General features: G+C 41.1%; 1 protein-coding gene across 2 annotated transcripts in view; it reads right to left on the reverse strand.

Annotated features, from left to right (window-relative positions):
* Positions 1–22,520, reverse strand: part of COL24A1 (collagen type XXIV alpha 1 chain) — a 170,230-nt gene that overhangs the window by 83,956 nt on the left and 63,754 nt on the right. The window contains exons 15-23 of one of the 2 annotated variants that reach the window (XM_079981023.1): positions 20,775–20,828; positions 20,624–20,668; positions 20,084–20,137; positions 18,902–18,955; positions 17,575–17,628; positions 12,980–13,033; positions 3,397–3,450; positions 2,537–2,581; positions 236–277 (exon numbers count right to left, since the gene is read on the reverse strand). In XM_079981023.1, the coding sequence (XP_079837149.1) occupies positions 236–277; positions 2,537–2,581; positions 3,397–3,450; positions 12,980–13,033; positions 17,575–17,628; positions 18,902–18,955; positions 20,084–20,137; positions 20,624–20,668; positions 20,775–20,828 (456 nt within the window). Of the gene's footprint in view, positions 1–223; positions 278–2,536; positions 2,582–3,396; positions 3,451–12,979; positions 13,034–17,574; positions 17,629–18,901; positions 18,956–20,083; positions 20,138–20,623; positions 20,669–20,774; positions 20,829–22,520 lie in introns of both variants that reach the window. The other variant, XM_079981022.1, reaches the window with a different exon arrangement.

The raw sequence follows: 22,520 nt of genomic DNA on the forward strand, positions 1-22,520 counted from the left end.
GAGTGGGGAGAGAGAGAAGGAATTTTTGGTTGATTTATCCTTGTTCTGAATGCTTTTGTAAGTCGCTTTGAGTTTCATTTTTTTGAAAAAAGGAACAATAAATTAAAATAAAAATTGATATATTTCAGTTTTCAGTTTTCATATGTGAACCTAGTATTAGCTATACAATAAATACGTTATATATATATTTACAACAGTAAATTCAGAAAAAAGTCAACCCTACCTTCAGGCCTTCTGGTCCTGGTTCACCTGCATAACCTTTTCGACCAGGCTTTCCCTGCATTCAAATAAAGAAAAACCTCTGCTTTTGAATGGCTTTGGACTCATGAAATGTACCAGAGTTGTATCATGCCTGACACAAAATACCTGTCCATGCTTCAATAGACTGAGCTGAGTTGCGCTGACACAGTAAAAGCAATGCTTAGCTAAACTTTGCCACTGTTGATTAGCTAGAATTGAAAATTGAACATATAGAGGCTCTTGTATTTATATGAACAAAAGAAGCTTAAACTAACACAGAATATGCTGTATTACACACAGTAACAACCTGGGCAATTTGCTGTGTGCCAGGTTTGAGAACAGAACAAATAATGTGCAGAAGGACCTCAAATATTACTTTTACAAAAAGGTCGTATGAGCAGAGGATTTTAATGGATTAAAAAATTAACAAACATAATAAAGACTTGAATTTATTCCTTAAAATTATCCCTTAAAATTCATTGAATTTATTTCTGAAAATCATACTGAATTCTGGGATGTTCTGACAGTGAAAGACAAGAAATGGAATATGGGAAATTTGTTGCCATCAAAGGTGCACAGACAAATTTTAAGAGAATGAATTTCCAGCAATTGCACCATTAATATCAACTCATTAGATAACCGAGGAGCATGTTTCGCATCCTCATCATCAAGCAAGGTTCCAAAAATATTATAAAGGTGTCTTCTTGTCAACCTCTAGAAGAACATCTAATCAGCAGATGCAAAAAGTGTTATGAGATTCTGGCAAGTTGTATGTGCAGAAGAGATTAAACTGGGGATATATTCCTTTATATTATTGGTGAAAGCATTTGCTAGGGCCTCTTCTTTTTTTTAACTCCACATCTATCCTGGATCTTCAGAGGAAAAAGCAAACAAGCACTGTATTTTGAATATAAAACTTGTTTAATTAATTAAGTGTATATACATTTCGGTAGAGAATATATTTTCAAAAAATAATAAAAAGCAAATAAATAAAAACAGATGAATCAAGACAGAGTGATATCATTCAGCTTTCATAAACCTTGCCATTTTGCATATTGTTTTCCATCTGGTGCCTTGTCAGAGCCAAACCAGAAGTGACACCATTCATGCAGTTAACAACTATGCAATGAGTTGTTTAAAGGTAAATAGAAATTTGATGTGTGTCAGCCTGGACCACAGAGAGGTGAAAAGGAATAAAGCCCTACTCATGTCCACAGATCTAAACTGGACCTACCAATTGATAAGTTATGTGAACACTGTCCTGTCAACTTTGGCCCTCAGATAAGAGGCAGGAAGGCGAAGAGCAGAAAACATGAACTACTGCTGCTTGCAATAATACCGTTCCCATTTCAATGCAACTTTCAGTACACCTTTGATGCAGTACACCTTTGATGACCAGATGGTGGCAACAAACATCAAGTGATGGCTGCTTCCATTATCCCCAACTTCTCTGAGCTTCTCTGAGGGTCAAACTACATGTCATGCTGGATGTGTTGGGATCAAAACACACAGAGAAGGTACGATTATCCCTTCTTCCCAACTACAACCTCCTAAAATTGCCTCTCCAAAGTGGTGATGAATCTTTATAAAAAAGAAGAAAAGGAAGTAACCTTTGATGCCAATAAGAGCTTCTCTTCTCTTCTCTTTTTTCTTTTCTTTTCCTCTTCTCTTCTCTAGGCCTCTTGGCGTAATATTGTTTTAAAAGCTTTTTCATGTTTTACTGTTTGCCTGTTGTTGAACGGCACCCTGATGTTTCATGAGATGGAAGTATATAAATAAAACAGGGTGTGTGAAGGGGTGGTTTTCAGAAGGATCACAGCTGAGCAGCAAAGGGATAACCCTCCCCTCCCTGCACACTGCAATCCAGTAACAATGGGGGACATGGCTGTAACTAATCTAAGAAAGACAGAGAGACAGCTGCATGTGGTGCAGTAAGTGCATCACGCAGTTTGACCCTGAGGCACCTGGCAGGTCACTGATGGAAGCAGAAAACTGGACAACACGGACTACGTTTCCATCCCAGCTTTCATCTGAACCTCTCAGAGCGCTATGAGGCAGGGACATCAAGAGAGAGTTTAATGCCCAAGACTACCTAGCAAGTATCACAACCAAGTAGGATCTGAAGAAGGGTTTCCTATGCCCTATTGATTCACTTAGCCGCAGGGTGACCTCTCTAAAAAGTCTGTGACAGAAATACAAAGCCAGCTCATGTCCACTAGTCCACAATGGCAAACGGTTGGAGAATTTCACTTTCAACAGGTCTTCTACTGCAGTTCTAAAATATGAAGTTACTTACCCTTGGTCCAGCTCCCCCAATAGGTCCAGCAGGTCCTTCTTCTCCCTGAAATAAAAACAGGTTAGCCATTCTTCTCCATTCTTGAATGCTGTGTTTATTTTAAGCACATGGTGTACTATTCTCTTAAACACCCAAATGGGTCTGTGTGCAGTTAAACATGAAAGAGTTAAAAATAATAATTAATAACCAGCAGTCAGAGATCTAGAAACAGAATGGATGGAAGCCTGTGGCCTTTCAATTGTTGTTGGACTACAACTCCCATCAGCCCCAGCCAGTGTGGCCAATTGTTGGGGTTGATGGAAGCTGTAGTCGAACAACCTTTAGAAGGCAACAGGTTCTCCATCTCTATCTCACCCACCATCTAGAATTCACATGCCAAGTATTTGATTGGATGTATTTACTGGAATTCCCAAGGTAAACAGATATTCATTAAACCCTATGTTGATGCTACTTATACCTATGTTTCTGATGGTCACAATGTTAAGATATTTCCACTGTCTCCACAGCAAGTGAAATATCTTTTACCGTTAATACCTCTTAAAACTAACCTTACAAAGAAAATAAAATGTATGCACTCAACAACTTCATTCAATTTATTTAGGCATCCAGATCATTCTTCTTCAGAATGTGAAACTTAATTCTTCAGTATATCTGCAAGCTGCCAGATTCAGCTCATTTAAACAGTGCATAGGAATCAAAAGAAATAAATAGCACAGTGATGTGCAACAATTTCTATTCAGCACCTGCCAAAACAGAAGGTCGATATCTTTGCAAACAAAAGCAACCACGTTAGTGAAAATGGGAGTCCAATTTCAAGAAAAAAATGGTGTGAAATTAAGGGAACAATGTAGCTTTCTTACCTCAACACCTTTGGGGCCTGGTGGTCCTGGAGGTCCTCTGTCACCTAGAAATCCCTAAGTAACACACACACAAAATATTTAGATTAATGAATGAGCATGTTAGTCTAGACAGCCTAGAAAGAGTGATGCCATAAAAGCTAAGACACTTCGCTCTATTTTATTCTTTTAAGTGTTTCCTTAGGAAGCACACTTGTGACCATTTGAATTTCTTAGTAAAACTACAATATGTATACAATTATCTGCATATGCATTTCAGTTGCACAGAACAAGGCAGCTTACAATGGGAAACTAACTGGTTGTAGCGAGGGAAAGCTGATAAGCATTTCCTGCTGAAGGCACTGATCTGAATGAATCCATATTTTCCTATTTTAGGTGAGAAAGAAACTGGGGAAAGGAGTTTCGGACACAAACATAAATCCATGATAAGGGTCTCCTACAGTTTTGCTGTAGCAATCAAATTGATAACTCCACAAAACTGCAGTATCAATTCACTAACAGCCTGGAATGAGAGGAGTACATTGCACAATTTATTTAAAGTTGGCCTTACTCAACCATAACTCAACCATAAAATATCCAGTTGTGTGTCTCATTTAAGAATCACAAAATAGCCTTTGCTATATATTCTGTATGTATTCAGTTATTAAAACGCTACTTAAATAATACACAAACCACCCACCCTCTAGGGTTACCCACCACCGGAGAAACCCTGTTCCATGTTGTTTTCTGCAAGCAACTGCTCTGAGCATAAGTCATGACCAAAAGGAGACAAGTCCAGAGATGCAGAGATGCAAGAGGCAGCTACCTCTAGACCTGGATAATTACGTTGCATTTGTGCATTGCAAACTGCTGAACAATCCAGTAATACTTGCCAGAGACATGGAAGTACTGCTACAGCAGAAACGTATAGGAATGAGGCAAGGCTGGAGCAGTTAATCATACAGAGACACAAGGAGAAACCTCTTTTGATGCATTAGAAGTAACTGAGTTAGATGCCTGATCTCACCAAACGTAGATATGTGGCACGTCTGCCAGCTGACAGGAAGCAGGAAAGCCCTGAGCACTGAATCATACAAAAATGTAAATCTCCTCCTCCTCCAGGGAGTACTCCAGAGAGATGGGTACTTGCAGGTGCCTTACTCAATTAATGTTCTTCTTATAACATATCAGTTCTCTCAGAGTAGACCAGTGTGTCCCTGTGTACAATTTGGAAACTGCTGTTTTATATAATCCAGCATCGCAATATAGCATAGCCAATAATGTGACTTCTTAAGGGGAAATTGTTATATTGTTCCGGGATACTTCAGGATAGAAAACAAGGGTTGAGGAACAAGTTCAGCACTGTGAGGATCTCCGGATCTAGTGAAGCACTACTGCTTGTACAGTAAATGGCAACAGCTTTGCCATCTCATATTACACCACAACCAAGCTGTAGATGGAGGCCAGATGTTTAGCTTCACCACTTTCACCACTGTTCTGCAGGGCTACCCTAATATTCAGGGATATATTCAGAGGTAAGTCCCACCCTCACACATTTCTGATTGGGTTCAGGTGTTACAAAACTGCTCAAATATTTACACGCACAACCATAACTGTACTAAGTTACTACTCAGTAAGTGGTCAACTGCATTCACCACAGGGGAAGTCTACTTTAAAACCACTAACAGTAATTACTACAATCAGTTTTTCACGTGATTTTTCAGTATGGTAACTGGCTTACAACCTCCTTCATCAAGCTACATTTCCAAAAACTTCTTACGATAGAAGAAGCGTTTATAAGGCTAGAACCGAATTCAACCAATCGTTAGCTCGCCACGTTGCTTGCTCCCTTGTGCAAAGTAGGTTGTGTGAGCCACCCCAAAAACCATGAATGTTCACTGAGAAACACAACGATGGCATGAGCAGTGCTGGCCCGTCTAGTTCTGTATTGTCTACCTTGATTGGCAGCGGCTCTCCAGAGTTTCAGACAGAGAACATCCCCATCCCTACATGGAGATGCCACAGATTGAACCAGAGTCCTTCTGCATGCAAAGCAGTTGTTCTGCCACTGAGACACAGTCCTTTTCTTCATAGGCAGGGCTATTATCTAGGAACAACAACCACTGTTATAACAGCTGTGAAAATTCTGATCCTAAATCTCTGCTGCCTTGCGCCTATACTCAATCATAAGAAAGGTTTCGGGAGTAAACCCTGAGGAAGAATCCATACTCACTCCCTTGCAGGAAATCTTCGTTCTCAAGAAAAGGCTAAGGAGTAAACCCTACACAAATCCCGAGTCGAGTCCCTAAGACAGTTGGATGGCGTCTCCTTCTGGCAACTCCTACAGCCAATTTGGTGCAAAATGTATTGCTCTACTTTCCTTTGGACCACATCAGCTAGGCCCAGAGGGAGGGCTTATTGTCTGGGCAGCACAAGACCTCCAGACACACTGCCTAGGCTTGCGCCCCAGAGAGGTCTATACAGTGCTGCTAACGCAGCCAAAACAATGTGGGATGCAGCAGTCACAAGTTACCAGTCTCTGCAGCCCACAGTGCTGTGATTCTCCAGCAGTGTGAACTTCTCCCCCAGAGGCGCCCTCAACTGTCTGTTGAGACAGATGGGTGCTAGCATATACTTCTTCTTTTTTTAATTGAAAACATCTCCAGTTTCCAGCCTAGTGGAGTTTGGCTGCCCTGCCTCTGTTGCCACTTCATCCTTTCTCCTTGGAACCACTCTCAAGCCAACCCTCCACACTCCCTGGTCTTGGACTGTGTTTTATCCTGCTGACCCAGCTAAACCACACATCTAGTGGATTACCAGTTTATTCCTCTTGGACCAAATGATCCTGCAAACATACATTAAACCCAATCATGCAAGGTGTAGGTAAAAGGACAAACAGATCCTCAGGTCCTACATGACCCTTTGAGTTAATGAACCACATTGCCAATGAGATCTGCTAGACTGTGGTTTGTACAATGCAGCCTCTGCTTCTACATTCAGCATAATTTTAAAATAATTTCTGAATGGCTTGAAGAGGGCCAGAAATGGCACATACCGGATCCAAAATTCTTGGAAAGGGCCAAAAAACACAGTCAAACATTGACGTTGTACTGGGGAAATATAAATATTACTAAACGGCTGTTGGTTTTCTTTCCCGTATGCCTGTCAACGAACACGATATACTTTTCACTATTAATTAATTAATATGATGCAGATGGGCAGCAACTTTCTTTGCTACTGCAGATCTTGAGACATGACTTATCCAGTTTGCAAAAAGTGTTTCCAGACACTATCAGGATAATTAACTGAAGTTTCCATTCCTTATAGGAGTTTCAACTAAAAAAAGAAAGTGAAGGTCTTTCAGAGATTTATCAAACATGCCAGGAAAGAATCTAGAGAGTCTACAAAGAGTCATATATACTTCACATTGCTATGTAACTTCCCCATTAGCTTTCTCTTACAGGATTAGTAAAGTTCTTAATATCATGTAAGCAGTCCAAACAAAACACCAGAAAGTAATGGAAAGAAGCTACCAGCTATTTCCATTCTACAGCATGCGTGGCAGTTAATTCTCAAATAAGTGCGCTGAAAGACATAAATGAATTAAATAATTAAAGGCTCCCGTGAGCCATGGATGAAAGGCCCTGCTCTGATTATCTGAATGTATACTTGATATAGGCTCGCTCCCTTCTAAATCCAACTCTGCTAGAAGGTAGATACCACTGCATTGGGCATACTTGGATCATTCAATCATAAAATTACTCCAGAGGGGGCTGTGTAATCAATAAAATCTCCAGAGGGGGCTGCATGTTGCATTATTGGCCTGAGTTAGTGCTCTGGGCCTGCCCATTTTCAATCAGGAGGCATGTCCTAAACGGCCTCGGTCCAGTATACCTGAAGGAGCACCTCCACCCCAATTGTTCTGCCTGGACACTGAGGTCCAGCTCTGAGGGCCTTCTGGCGGTTCCCTCTCTGTGAGAAGTCAAGTTACAGGGAACCAGGCAGAAAGCCTTCTAAGTAGTGGCACCCGCCCTGTGGAACGCCCTCCCACTAGATGTCAAAGAGAAAAACAACTACCAGACTTTTAGAAGACATCTGAAGGCAGCCCTGTTTAGGGAAGCTTTTAATGTTTAATAGGTTATTGCATTCTGGTGTTCTGTTGGAAGCCGCCCAGAGTGGCTGGGGAAACCCAGCCAGATGGGTGAGGTATAAATAATAAATTATAATATTATTATTATTATGTCCAGATCGCTGACATGTAGAAACCTGAGTGGCAGCCTCCTCTGAGGACAGGCGGTTCTTACTCTTACAATACACTTTTCGGGTGGAAAAGAAAGCATCTTTCCAGGTTTACATTGGAAATAAGACAGCCTTGCCTTTCAGCAGCTTGTGGAAAGCGCAGTGGCAATGCATGCAGTGGGCACAGCCATGGAGTTGCCCTCCCAACACTGCTTTATGGGACAGGAGTAGGATGGCAGCAAGGTCGGGGACATACAATTGCACCAGTAGGACTAACAATCTGGTACTGCTGTTGGCTCAGCTACGTGGCCCCAAGCTCACCATGGCCTTGCCCATTCTGGTCCAGGTTGGCCACAGAGATGCCAACAGCAGAAAGGGTGCTCTGGTGCTCTGCCCCATCACAAACTCTGCTTTTGGGTGTATGGTTAAATGGGACTGGATGCCCATAATGGCAAATGCTGTTTCCCACATCCCCACCAAGCACACTTTTGTCAGAGTCAACAGGAAGGGCTTCAGAACCTGAGCCAAGTTATTGTGCAGGTTCATATGGGAATAGACAATTTGTAGACCATTAATCATATCAATATGAGCCGATTAATTGATTTATCAGTCTATTAAATTTGCATAAATCTTCAGACGGAGCAGCATCCAAGGCCAAACTAGCTGTGATGAGGATGCAGCTAAAGTTGCACATACTTTGATCCTTAGACGACACATTACCACTTTTAGTACACATGCCTCTTCGAAGATAGCATTTGCTACCTGCAGGTTTTTTTAAGTATAGTAATTAATATTAATTATCAAAAATCGCTTGAGATAAAATCTGCTTAAATCTGTTAATTGTGGAGGCACCTTTATATTCAAAATGTTTTTAATTGAATCATCTAACCAATTAGTGGGGGGGCCACTAGGGGACGCATCGGAAGATGGCTGACAGTAACATCTCTACGACCCACACGAGGTAATTTGGAGGCTATGATGGGAGTAATTAGCCTCCCTACACCCCCCAGGATGGTGGGGGGACTTCCTTGCCTGCTGTGCCCTATACCACCCCCGAATTTGTGGGGATGGGGGCACTAGGCACAAAGCCCTCCTGTGGGATTCCGGTGCTCCTGGACGCCGTCCCTGATCCACTAGCTGCAAAAGAAACAATTTGGATGAAGGAATGCACATATCTCAAGGAAAATGGGGGAGTAAAGACTGCTAACAGAAGAGATCTCTGATAAAATAAGACGAATTGGAGGAACAAAAGAAATCATGAGAAGATACGCCAATACTCGGTATGGCAAATGACTGGTGGGGGAGGGAAAAAAACTTTCCTTTCTTTCCTTATGTGATTAAACAAGAATCCCCTCCCTCACGAGTCAGAAATGTCGTTTTAAGGACTTAAGCTGTGGATTTAAGGCTGTGTGGAGATAAACTTTCGAACCAAAGCATGTTTTAAGAAGAGCGTGGAATGTATAAGAGCTTTGGAATGATGCAGTTAAAAATGCCGTCGCCATATTGGGTAGTTCTATCGGAGGACTTAAGTCTGAGAGGAGAAATAGAGAAATAGAGCTATTTTTATATTGTGGGTGAAACTCCTCAGTGGGACTTAAGAGCGACAGTTTTGCGAGATTAACGATGGAAAGAGCGATGTTATCTATGAAGGCGATGATATATGGAAACCATCTCGATTTGAGGATTGGAAGAACGGAAAAATTCACACAGGATTATTATTGGTGTTAATCGGCTTAAGGAGACTATCAGAAGAGATCATAAAGAAAAAAGAGAAAATATATGAACAAGATGTGATGTGGAAACAGCAAGATAAGACTGGATAGAATTATGAACTCTGTTTGGATTGATTTGGACTGATTTGGACATTAACGCAGTAGCAAGAAGATGATCAGATTCCCCCTTCGGATCTTGAAATATGGGTCCCCCCAAAAAATTTAAAATTCGGCTTTGTAATTCGGAATTTATGTGATGTGATTTAATTTGATTTGATTGGCCGGTTAATAAAAATTATTTTTTTAAAAAAAGATTCATCTAACCAATTAGCATCCTTACGTCAGCTGCTCTTGTGATGGAGAGGCCAGAGATATCATCAGCAAACACAACTCAAGGGAAAGCACACGTACAAAAATCAACCACCAATAGGTTCTTCTAAAACTAATGAAATGAAAATACTTCCAACGATGTTTGGATGTTGATCACATCCAAAGGTCAAAAGAAAAATGTTGTTTACAAGCTGAACTGTATGTTCAGATCATGGTCCATAATAATACAATTCAAATATACCAGGGAATTACATTTGTTGATTACTGTAGGGATTTGGAAAAAGAAATAGAAAAAATAATAATGAACCAGCCAGTCTAGTGTTTGCAGGCAGTATGAAACATGGATATCTTAAACTAGTGTTAACACAAAAGTTCTGTAATGCTTTCTTGGCAGTTAGCATACATTTAACTTCTGTGGAAGCATAAAAACAGAAGAATGAGGAAAAGAGAGGCTTAGCAAAGCTTTCTTCCAAAAATAAAAGAGAGAGGGAAGTCCTCAAAACCGCAGTCAGCACAAAGCAGCTGGGAGTGCTAAAGCTGAACATTTCCAGTGTCATGTAGGCCTCGACTCTTGGTCTTATAGACTGTGTAAAAGCTTTTCCATTTTGTCTAACGCTCATCTCAAATGTAAGACACCAATTTTCTCTGATTAGAGATGGCTGTTTGAGCTCTCCATGTACAAGAGCCAAAAAAATCTATGGAGACCATAAAGCCTCTTCGTAAAAGTTATTATTATAGCAAACAACATTTGAAGTTTCCAACTAACTAATCAGCATTTTGGCAGGGATCTGAGCGAATAGCAATAAACTAGAGCAGTGAGGGTTGTGACAGTATATTTTACTAGGGAGAAATGTGAACATACTTCCCGATCGCAGATATTTGTACCCAAATAAATGGCTGAAATGTTGACATAACATCAACATTAATATCAACATGTGTCATTGGACTTGGACAATGATTGCAATCAAAGTTGTTGCTGCAGGAGAGGTGCTTTTTCTAGGTCTTAGGCTTGGGAGAATGTCATAGTCCACACAAGGTGTATTTAGAGTCGATAGGCGTTTTAGCAGAAACTTGGGGCATAGTCATACAAAAATTTCAACCAATGGTGACCATGTTTTAAAGCAGCATCTGCCAACTTCTAAACAAGTCATATGGTATTCAAACGGCATTCAGAAGCATACAGCTGCAAATCATGGAGGCAGACCATAGCTGTCATAAGTAATAGCCACTGATAATCTTCTCCTCCATGGATTTTGCCTAAACCTCTTTTAAAGCCATCCAAGTTGATGGACATCACTGCCTTCTGTGGGAGCAAGCTCCATAGTTTAACTATGCACTGCATGAAGAAGTCCCTTTTTAAAAATCTGTCATGAAATCTTCCAACATTCAGCTTTATTGGATATCAACAAGCTTTAGTGAAAAATTAAAAAAGTCCCAAATGCTGCAACCTTTCCTCATGGATTGAGTCACTCCAACCTCTTAATCATTTGGGTTGCCCTTTTCTGAATCTTCTCCAGCTCTACAGTATCAGCTTTGACGTGAAGTGACAAGAACTCCACACAGTATTCCAAATGCAGTTGCACCAATAGCTTTGCCTAACAGCATTATGATATTGGCAGTTTTATTTTTGATTCCTTTCCTAATGATCCCCAGCATGAAATTTGCATTTTTCACAGCTGCGGCGCACTAAGTCGACATCTTCATTGAGCTGTCCACTTTGAGCCCAAAGTCTTGTTCCTGGTAAGTCACCACCAGTTCAGACCCCATTAGCATATATGTGAAGTTAATAAATTTTTGTTTACACTGAACTGCATTTGCCATTTGACCACCCACTCAGTTTGGAGTGGTCCTTTTGGACCTCTTCACAATCTCTTTTTGTCTGAATGACCCTGAACAAATTAGTATGATGAACAAATGTAGCCATGTCACTGTTCATCCCTAATTCTAGATCGTTAAAAAATACAGGCCACAGGTCTTTGGGGTACTCCACTTTCTACAGCCTTCCATTCAGAGAACTGTCCATTTACAGTATTCTTACGGTTTAGTTCCTGCTACTTAAGCAATTCCTGATCCACCAGAGGACCTGTCCTCTTACTACATGGCTGCTAAGCTTACTCAGGTGTCTTTGGTGAGGTACCTGAAACTCCAAGCACACTATGTCAACCAGATCACCTCTCTCTATATGCTTGCTGATGCTCTTGAAGAACTCTCATGGGTTCGTGAGACAGGACTTCCCCTTGCATAATCCATGCTGACTCTGTTTCAGCAAAGCTTGTTCTTCACCATGGCCTAGGTGGTCACATGCATGCTGACATCATACATTCAGTTCATCTTTGGGCATCTGATTGCAACCACTTGGAAATTCAAAGGCCCTTTGAGGCAGCTTCAGAGAGTACCCTCAAAATTCAGTGGACTCTGTGCCACTGGACCCTCCCAACTGACCTTTATCAAGATACAACTAGCATTACCTTGGTTTCCCTATCCACACTGGATCTAGTGTTCCAGAAGCCTATCCAAGAAGAAGCAGGAAGAAGCTGCTGAGAACAAGGCGTTTTGTGACCTGAACCCAACTCTGTCACAGTTCTGATAGCGCTGTCTGTTTATGATTCAATGTGTTAGTCATTCAACCACAAAGCAAGGATACTAGATCATGGCTAGGGAAATCACGTTCTTGCCCTTGTTCTAGACAACCTGTTTTAGTTAAGAGTCCAGAATTATTGGTAACAGTGGATTAGGAAATGTTAATAGCTGCATCAGAGAATTCAGGATTCAGGCTTACAGCTCCCTTGCACAATCATCTTACTGCTGTCTTCATCATCCATGAATGATGAAGAGATCCAGCCCTGCCTATGACTAGGTAGTCTAAGACTCACAGTCTCAACTGTAAGCTGATCATTGACCATGCCTAGAACAGCGCCAGAAAGTCTATGGAGTCTCCCTTCTGGCTTCAGGGATCCCTTGGTAAGGGAAGTGTGAAAACAACTGAGGCAGGATCTGTACCTACAAACTCCTGCCTATCTTTTTTCCCTTGCTTCCTTCATACATCCAACTGGTAGGATCCAACAACTGTGCCTATTTTTCTTCCATTTTCTTCTCCTACTGTGCTTTTGAGAGAGAACTATGCAATTGTATTTTAAAGAGCAGCAAGTTTACCTATGTCAAGATCTAAAAGATTTCTCACAGACCGACCTCTGAATAAGTTATTTGAAGCAAATGGATAGTGACTTCAAAGTAAAAAAAAAAAAGTTACACTTTTTCTAAGCAAGGAATATTGATATTATCCTGCACTCTGAAAGACCTTACAACAGTACTTCACATTTGCTTACCTTTGGGCCTTCAGGGCCATTCAAACCAGGAACACCAATATCCCCTGGAAAACCCTAGAAATCAAGAAATAAATAATGCTTTTATTCTGCTTATTCAGTTCTAAAATCCAACAGGTCTATGGAGAAAATGTTGGTGTGGGTGATGCGAGAAAGACTTTACTAATTTCACATTTTCTAGATCAAGTTAATACAATAATTTATTTATTATATTATTCATTTATCTGATGATAACTTAATCAATATCAAACCATTCACTCTTAGACACAAATACCTACGAAATGTAAAAGTCACCTTGAAAATCTTTTCACATTCTGTTCCCCAGCCCATATTGTAATGGTTTCTTCTATTTTGCTACAAGAGAGAAACCAACCTACCTCAAAAGACTCAAAACGACTTTAAACGCTTAACTGCTCTGCCACATTATGTGAGCCATTTGCAAAGCTACTGAAAATAACAATTTCAGAAATGAAAATGTTCCTTCAAAGAATCTGTAGATTTTGCATTTTTAATAGTTTGTAAAGTTCTGTGGCAGGTTAAAGGTAAAGGGACCCCATTAGGTCCAGTCATGGCCGACTCTGGGGTTGCGGCGCTCATCTCGCTTTATTGGCCGAGGAAGCCAGCGTACAGCTTCCAAGTCATGTGGCCAGCATGACTAAGCTGCTTCTGACGAACCAGAGCAGCGCACAGAAACACCATTTACCTTCCCGCCGGAGCGGTACCTATTTATCTACTTGCACTTTGACGTGCTTTCGAACTGCTAGGTTGGCAGGAGCAGGGACTGAACAACGGGAGCTCACCCCGTCACGGGGATTCGAACCGCTGACCTTCTGATCGGCAAGTCCTAGGCTCTGTGGTTTAACCCACAGCGCCACCTGTGTCCCCTGTGGCAGGTTAGGCACAAGTAAAAGGAAGGAACTACTTCAAGGAACAAAGTTATTTCCAATGCTGTTTTTCTAGAAAAAGAGGTGCCAGAACTCACCATGAACACCCCCCTCGTTCTCTGAAAATGGCAATGATGCCCACCTGAGAGGTGTCAGAACTGAGTTCCGGTAAGTTCCGACTGAAAAAAAGGCCCTAGTTATCTCCACCCTTTCCTTTTTTGTTCACAAGCTACCTTAAGTTCATCATCAACTATCTTCCTCTGCAGAACTAACAGATCTGTTAAAGGAAACAAGGGGTGCCTCCTTCAACCTTGGGTGAGACCACTGGTGTTCTATAGGTCAGCAGCAGTGACTGGCAACAAACGTTTCAGATGGACATTTTTCTTAGTTCTACTTGGACTGAACCTAGGAACTTTTGCAGGCAAATCACGTGCCCTGTTACTTTAGTAAAAGGTGACAGATTTATACATTCTGAAGCAAAACCAAGAGTATGTGCTCTAATACAGTGCTATGGCCGTTTTGTAAAAATACAAAATATCTCAACATTCTAGGAGCTCCAAACCACAGAAGAATCCGTGAAATTTCAGAATGGTAACGCAACTGCTTTGTGTCTAAACAAACATCAGCTAATTTCTCCATTAACTAAATAAAGCTTCGCGCGCACACACACACAGCCCAACAACCAAAATAAAACCATTGCTTGAAATAATCCAAAGAGCTGTTTAGGCTCACATGTTAGCCTAGCTGAGTGTTTGCTTTTCTTTGAACAGCAGGCCTCCTATATCATAACAAGATGCTTTAAAAACTTCCCTCAGTTTTAAAAGTGGTTCGTATTGTGGCTTTTAAAAGGACAACGGAAGTTACTGTTTGAGGAAAAACAAGTCTAAAGCCTCCAAGTCTATGTGTGTAATTGTTATAATCCTAGTTTCACACTTCAGTCACTGCTTTTCTGCAAGTCTTTATTTTCACTTCTGCAAGTCAACATTAAAATATTCCATTAATGTACATGTCATTAATTTTACTAGAGCTGCTCTGCAAAAGAAAATCTTCAGGTGTTCTGAATGTCAAACACAGAACTTAAGCGATGCTAGCACATTTCTGTTGGAAACATGAAAGCCCCAGAACACGTCGTGTTTCTTATGACCAGGTCTGGAATTAATGAAAAGTTCATACAGTGGTAACTTGGGTTTAGAACTTAATTCGTTCCGGAGGTCTGTTCTTAACCTGAAACTGTTCTTAAGCTGAAGCACCACTTTAGCCAGTGGGGCCTCCCGCTGCCGCTGCACTGCCAGAGCACAATTTCTGTTCTCATCCTGAAGCAAAGTTCTTAACCCGAGGTACTATTTCTGGGTTAGCAGAGTCTGTAACCTGAAGCATATGTAACTTGAAGCGTATGTAACCCGAGGTACCACTGTATATCCAATAATGGTTCATGTATTCAAAATCCCCCATGCTATGCAGTTCTGTCACTGTAGCTGCATGGAGGAAATAATATACAGTGGTATATTATCCCGCACGTTCGCAACCCGCAGCACTGCATCTGCACGTGACACGATTCGGCGCTTCTGCGCATGTGCGTGACATCATTTTGCGCTTCTGCGCATGTGCTGAAAACCGGAAGTAACCCTTTCCAGTGCAGTCTACAGCCTGAAAATGCGCAACCCGCAGCGTTCGCAACCTGAGGTATGACTGTATAGTGGCCAGATGTCTCTTATTTTAAGAGTATGTGTCTAATTTCAGATAACTGAAACTGAACTGCTCCATAGTTCCCTTGGTGTCTCTTATGATTGCAATTTCCACCTGGCAACTCTGAAATAACAAGCCTTGCTTTGGAAATATAGGTCGAAGCACCTTAATTAATTAAATTACTCTTGGCCAAAGGCACTTGAGAATCAAGAGATTCAAAGCACTCTCATTTTGCAGGAAATTATGCAGAAGCACTGATAGCTAACTACCAGCTGTTATGAGGTTCGGGTTTTTTTAAATATAAGTAATAGTAAACAGAAGTTATTGGATACCCCAGTGCTTACAGCACCGTCTGCAGAACCTCAAAACGTCACAGTTTGAGATGAAACATGGCTTGAAAGTAGACTTTTGGGAGCACGATCAGGGATTCGTGCATAAGAAACTTGCATTTTGCTGCCACCAAAGCATGATTCAAATCAAACGTGCCCCTTTTCCTTTGTAATTCCCAAGCTCTGTGCACAAAACATATGGCAGTCAACTCCCATATGGCTGACCGTCCTGAAAAAAATTAAGTGCGCAATTTCAGATCAAAACAATTTATGGATACAATGAAGTATCTATTGAAAGAAATGACTTATGTTTTCTTTACTCCAGATGCAGTCTGGAGTAAAGCCCCTTGAGGAAACAATAAATTCTGCTTTGAAAGAAGTTTGTGGGATGCAATGCAGGGACTTCCCCACCGAAGGGGGAAGAACCCCACGAAGACACAGAGAAGTTCAGTCTGCCGGAGTTGGCAAGGAATCCTTTTTCCATACACAGGATAGTGGTTTTAATCAGATGGCTTTCCAATGCAGATAATAGTAACAATGCTCCTGTTCTCATGAAATTCCATTTTCACAGCAAAAATAAAAATGAAGTCTTTAAACTCAGATTCAAAAATATACTGTAGCTAGGCCCAAGAGAATGGGTGTGCCTGTTGGCATTTATTTTTTTTTACTTCTCCCTCTCCCTGCTTTCGGTCAGCTGACCCTCATTACCCACCACCGAACACAAGCTACATGAGAAAATGCTTGTTGAAGTACACTGTGGTTTGCCATGCAACACAAGCCTTAGATTATATTTATGAGCCTTAGATTATAGTTATGAACTTTTGAACGTATTTCTGCAATACAGCGGAAGCTCAGTTTTCGAACGTAATCCGTTCTGGAAGACAGTTCGACTTCCGAAACGTTCGAAAACCAAGGAGCAATGGGCGGTCGGCAAAATCCATTGAAAAGATGGAAAAACATGCAGCAGAAGCTGTTCAACTTTCGAGGCGTGTTCAAAAGTGGAAGCAATTACCGTATTTTTCTCTGTATTGGGGGACTCAAAATTAAGAAAATGCACTATACGCTATCAGTGTATAAGATGACCCCTTATTTTAAACTTCAAAAATGTAGGAAAAAATATAGTCTTATACATGGAAAAATAGGATACTTCCAGGTTTTTGGGGTTTGGGTTCCGAATCATTCATCAACAGAGACGTTTGAGAACCGAGGTTGTAATGTACCAATGTATTAACCAAATATGACACCTGGTTAAGGCAAATAAACCAGTTTTAAAGGGTTTGCTTCTAAACAACTTATTGGCTCTTAAGCAATTACGTTCCTATCTTAAATATATTTATGTATTGCAAAACATGAATGTAGATTCTTATTGAGGATCTTAAAAGGATCCCAGCTTACCGGATCAGAGCCAAACTGTATATCCTGCTTTCTAAGCAGGTACTGAAAAACATCTGCATTAAACGAAGAATCAGCAATGGCTATTTATTTATTACATGTATACACCTCCTTTCTTCTGGGGCATCCAAAGTTCCCAAGTGGTCTCCCATTCAGGCACTGACCAAATCCAGCCCTTCTCAGCTTCAGTACAGTTACTGCATCATGAGCCAAATCAGCCATGCATGAGCAGCGGAAGCTTGGCCTAATTGTGCTGTTTTCAGTGCAAAATAGGATGCATTACTTACTTCTTTAAATAGTTCCTTACCTCAGGTCCAATAGGTCCCAGTGGTCCCCGGGGTCCTGGATCTCCTGTTTTACCCTAAAATTAGAGCATCCATTATAAATTCAGGTTTTTCTGCATAAGATGTTTCCTATTTCTTAACAAAAACGTACATCTGAACAATTATCAAAAGAAAAGTTTATATCTATATCTATCTATCTATCTATCTATCTATCTATCTATCTATCTATCTATCTTGATTTTAAGGGTTTCATGGTGAAATGGCTCCCGTTTTTGGTACATTTTTAATTTCAAAATAGAGGTGTATTAAAGGCTCTACTGAGGGACGCGGGTGGCGCTGTGGGTTAAACCACAGAGCCTAGGACTTGCCGATCAGAAGGTCGGCGGTTCGAATCCCCGCGATCGGGTGAGTTCCCATTGCTCGGTCCCTGCTCCTGCCAACCTAGCAGTTCGAAAGCACGTCAAAGTGCAAGTAGATAAATAGGTACCGCTCCAGCGGGAAGGTAAATGGCGTTTCTGTGCGCTGTTCTGGTTTGCCAGAAGCGGCTTAGTCATGCTGGCCACATGACCTGGAAGCTGTACGCCGGCTCCCTTGGCCAATAAAGTGAGATGAGTGCCACAACCCCAGAGTCGGCCATGACTGGACCTAATGGTCAGGGGTCCCTTTACCTTTACCTAAAGGCTTTACTCTAAGTATGACTAGTCTTGGATACAAACCCTTTATCTATCTATCTGGAGTGATTTTTAATATACCATTTGTTATATTTTCACCAACACACAGTCAAAGGAATATAAAGTTTCCTATTATCAATTTGGATATTACCAATGTTCACTCTGTACTGGTTATTAATTTATTTTTTGTGATTAAAATAATGTCAGTGCATGCATATTGGAAAATATAACTAGGATGCATCGTATCCCTGCAATTCGAAAAACAGTTCAGTTCCTGTCACATGACACACACACCCCACTTTTGGACTGTCCTTTCTCTTATATGAATCAAATAGGTTAATGTTTTCATATCCATTGGGTTCTTATTTTGCCAATCAGATTCTGTAGGTGTTTCTCTTTCTCCCTGGTTTCTTGTTGTTATTAATTTGGTCGGAGAGAATCCCCCCCCCCCCATTTACATTCTTCAAAGCTGAACATTTGAAAATGCTCCCCAACCACATACACACCCGAAATATATTGCCCAATGATTTATTTCCTTACTTCTTATAAATAACATGCATTGTATGGCAATGTGCCAGATAAGATTTGGTCAGCAACCCTTTTAGATATTATTGGATACCAAACTCAAATGAATGCTGCTACTGTCAAAGTGCAAATGAATTCAAGTGTTAAGGCATACCGGGGGTCCTGGTTTTCCTCTGATTCCTGGTGGTCCCGGCAAACCAGCTGTACCCTTTGAGAAATACAGTTAAAGGTGGCTAGAATTTAAGTGAAAATTATGGCAGCACATTCCCATTAAAAATCGAAGGAGGGAGGAGGTGGTTTTATAAATTATCTGTCAGAGCACTTGTTATGCTTCCACTTTGGGGATAAAGCATTCCCATAGAAATATAGGAAAATCCTATCCAGATACATCTTAACCCTGCAACTCAGCTAAAATAATGATTATTTTGCTTGTGCCCATAGGTATTTGGCATTACAAAGCTACGTGGGGGCTGAAAAGAATAAAAGACAGACATTTACATTTAATTATTTTTCTTTCTTTCTTTTTGCCACTGCTACGAAACATTTTTCTTTGAAAACCAATCCACCTAGATGGGTTTTAAAGCAAAACAAAACCTCTTGCTTCCCTCCTGTGCTTATCCTTCCCCATTCTGTCAGAGAAACATAGGTTGCTTCCAGGCAACCTGTTAATTGAACAACCATCCTGATACGTTTGCACAAAGTTTGCGGGGAGCTTATCTAGAGGACATACGGGGAAGGGGAGAACGTTCTGTTGAGCAAGGAAAAATCCTTGCACTAACGCAACGTTAGCCTTAGCACTATGTTGAATTCCGCCAATGATGTTGTTTTCCGGAAGGCAGCAATATACCCTTTGGAATCAATCTGCCTCAAAAAATATCACAGGCAAAATGTTCCCTGGCCCCGAATACAGTGATTGAAGGCATCCATAGCAAGGTCTTATGCATGGCCTGCGCACGGGCATTCCTGCACACAGAGTGCTGAGTGGGTGTGGATACCAAACACCGATTTGCCCAGTGCCTGGGCATGGGTGGCTTATACAGCCAAGGAGAGGATCAGAGGGAAGTCAGAGAGGAAGTCTTCCCTCTGGTCTGCCCCCCAGATCATGCCCCCAAGCTCGCCCACAATTGGATGAAACCACGGGCGAGCCCCAGCAGTTAGTGCAGCCAGAGGAAGAGGAAGTGACGTCAGCAGAGCTGAGAATGAGTTATTTGGATACCACCCATGACTGATAAACACAACAGTGCAGAACACAAGACCACTCTGTATAAAGTGTAGCACATTTCCAAGAAGACTAAGACTTATATAAGTTGGTCAAAACAGAGCTGTTATGAGTTACCTTGTCTCCTGGGTATCCCAGCTCCCCCATCTCTCCTGAAATGCCTTGTTCACCCTAAACAATGTATTAGTATATTCAGAAACATTGAGGTGGGGGGGGGGGAGAGAGAGAGAGAGAGAGAGAGAGAGAGAGAGAGAGAGAGAGAGAAGGGACACTTTAATAGAAAGTTTTATGAAGTCCAACAAACACAGAAATGTGTCAGTATGGCTTGTTATTCACAGCCCAAGTGCACTGCACTGCTGCACAAATGAATATGATTTCAGAGCCTCTAATGGCTAAAACAGGTCTCAGCATTTGATGAGATTATTCACAGTAGTAATAGCTACAGCAGCAGGAAGTGTGTGTTGGCAGAGATTCTTAGCCCTGAGCAGCTTGTACAAAACAAAGTGGCGGGTAAAATGCAGAACCTTATTGCAGGTGCTTCCCCCCCCCCCCCAAAAAAAAAGAAAAGTAAGAAAGGGTTCTTTGTAGAATCACATTAGGAGATGTAGATAAGGTTCAAAGTTAAAAGAGCACCGATAATGAAACTATTTAGATCACCTTATCACCTTTCAATCCAGGTTGCCCCATACTCCCCGGAAGACCCTATGCAGAAGAAAGATAAAAGAAATTACAAAACACAATTGTTCAACTGTCTGGCAGAAAAGGGCTTTCAGCAAAACACTTGGGTATGAGCTATGAAACACTGTACCAGAGGTCCAGGAATCCCAGGTGCGCCAGATGGTCCGGCTGGTCCTACAACACCCTAAAAGACAATAAATAACATGACTGCTCTTTGTCTTTACTCTTAAAAGGGAACTAAGTCATACAGAGAGCCTGTATAACAGGAGTATCCAACATATGCATTTGACCTACAAATCCTGTCAGCCCCAGTCAGCACGGCTAATAACCAGGGAAGATGTGGGTTGTAATCCAACAACACCTGGAAAACAACATGTTGGCCACCTCTGTCATAAGACATTATAGTGTATTTGCTGCTTGAGTGCTGGTTTTCTTCTGACCCATCCACGCTAACCTGTCTGAGAGCTAATTAAACAACAATAAAACATCCAAGATATGCATGTAATTACGATATTGCTGTTCTCTTTCCTCAGCTGGAAAATATATTGCAAGGATATCCTGCCTGCCTGATAGACTGGAAAAGGGCTGAACAATACAGCCAGGTAGAACTTTTCTGCTCTTTCCAGATGGGGAAATGTCTATGCTGAAGGACGGGATGAAAAATGAAGTAACAGGAAGTTCCACTCATTTGCTCGCAAGTGTGGAAGGTCATGCTAACCGATTTCACACCCTATTAGCGTGCATTTGGGAGAATGCACATAAGGTTATCTGCAGGTGGTACCTATCCCCCCATGCCCTGAGCAGAATTACTAAAACAACAAGCTCAGTTTGCTGGAGGAGGGGGAGGGGATGGGTACATACAACCATATGCAGTGGCCTTGCCCCATTATTCAGTCTTTCAAGTCTTTATTAAATAAGCCTATCTTACATTCCAAACGTAATCTATGGACCTAGTGATGGCCCTTTTTTCCTTATTTGATAATTCAGAAGCAGAGTTTTCCAATAAAGAACTACTTTGATTCCTTTGGTTCACAGCTGCCAGACTTATAGTGGCCAGACAATGGAAGTCAGCTACAGGGGACATGTAAGACTATTGGTATGGCATCCGAAAATGAAGGACAACTTTTCTAAAGTTTGGCATCCATTTACTAAATGTATTAAAGTAAAGGAAAAGCCTTCTTCTCATGAAAAAAAAACCACATTCTGGGATAATATGCCAGTAAAAGACAACTGTCTGGAACTATAACGCTGGTTTTTTTTTTTAGAATAGTACCACTCCCTCCTCTCTTCTCATAGCCTTCCTTTCTTCCCCACATCTTGCTTTGGCAGTTTCTCTTTATTGTTGTTATGTTTGCTTTTTGTGTATCAGAAAATGAAAACAATTACAAAATAAATAAATAATGACCAACACTTTGAACTAAGCTCAAAATACGACATGGAGTTAGTGAAGTTGGTAAAAAAAAAAAAAAACACAGTTGAACGTTTTCATTTTGTTTCTTATTTTTTTAAAAAACTGGCCTTGGTCTGAAGTGTAGCTGCAGTAAGATATATGGCTACTTGTCTGCCATTTATGGATAGAAGGAAATATAGCTCTTTGTCTCCCATAAAAGGTAATAGGAAATGGGTGTATCTTTTATGATTGGTTCTAGCAAACAGCCAATAGAATTTTCAACCAGGCTGATTGGACAGAGGCAGCCAAAGGAGGAGCAAGGGGGCTGGGTTGAGGAAATATAAGTGCTGGCCATCAGGGTTGGAGGGGGCAGAGCTTTGGTAACCATATACCACTGTGCCTATCATTTATTTGTCTGACAAATAAATTATTATTTTAATTTCTCTATTGCTGCGTTGAATATTTCATTCCAGCTAAGCGTTAACC

The sequence above is a fragment of the Podarcis cretensis genome (assembly GCF_951804945.1).
Source record: "Podarcis cretensis genome assembly, chromosome: 6".
NCBI lineage: Eukaryota > Metazoa > Chordata > Lepidosauria > Squamata > Lacertidae > Podarcis > Podarcis cretensis.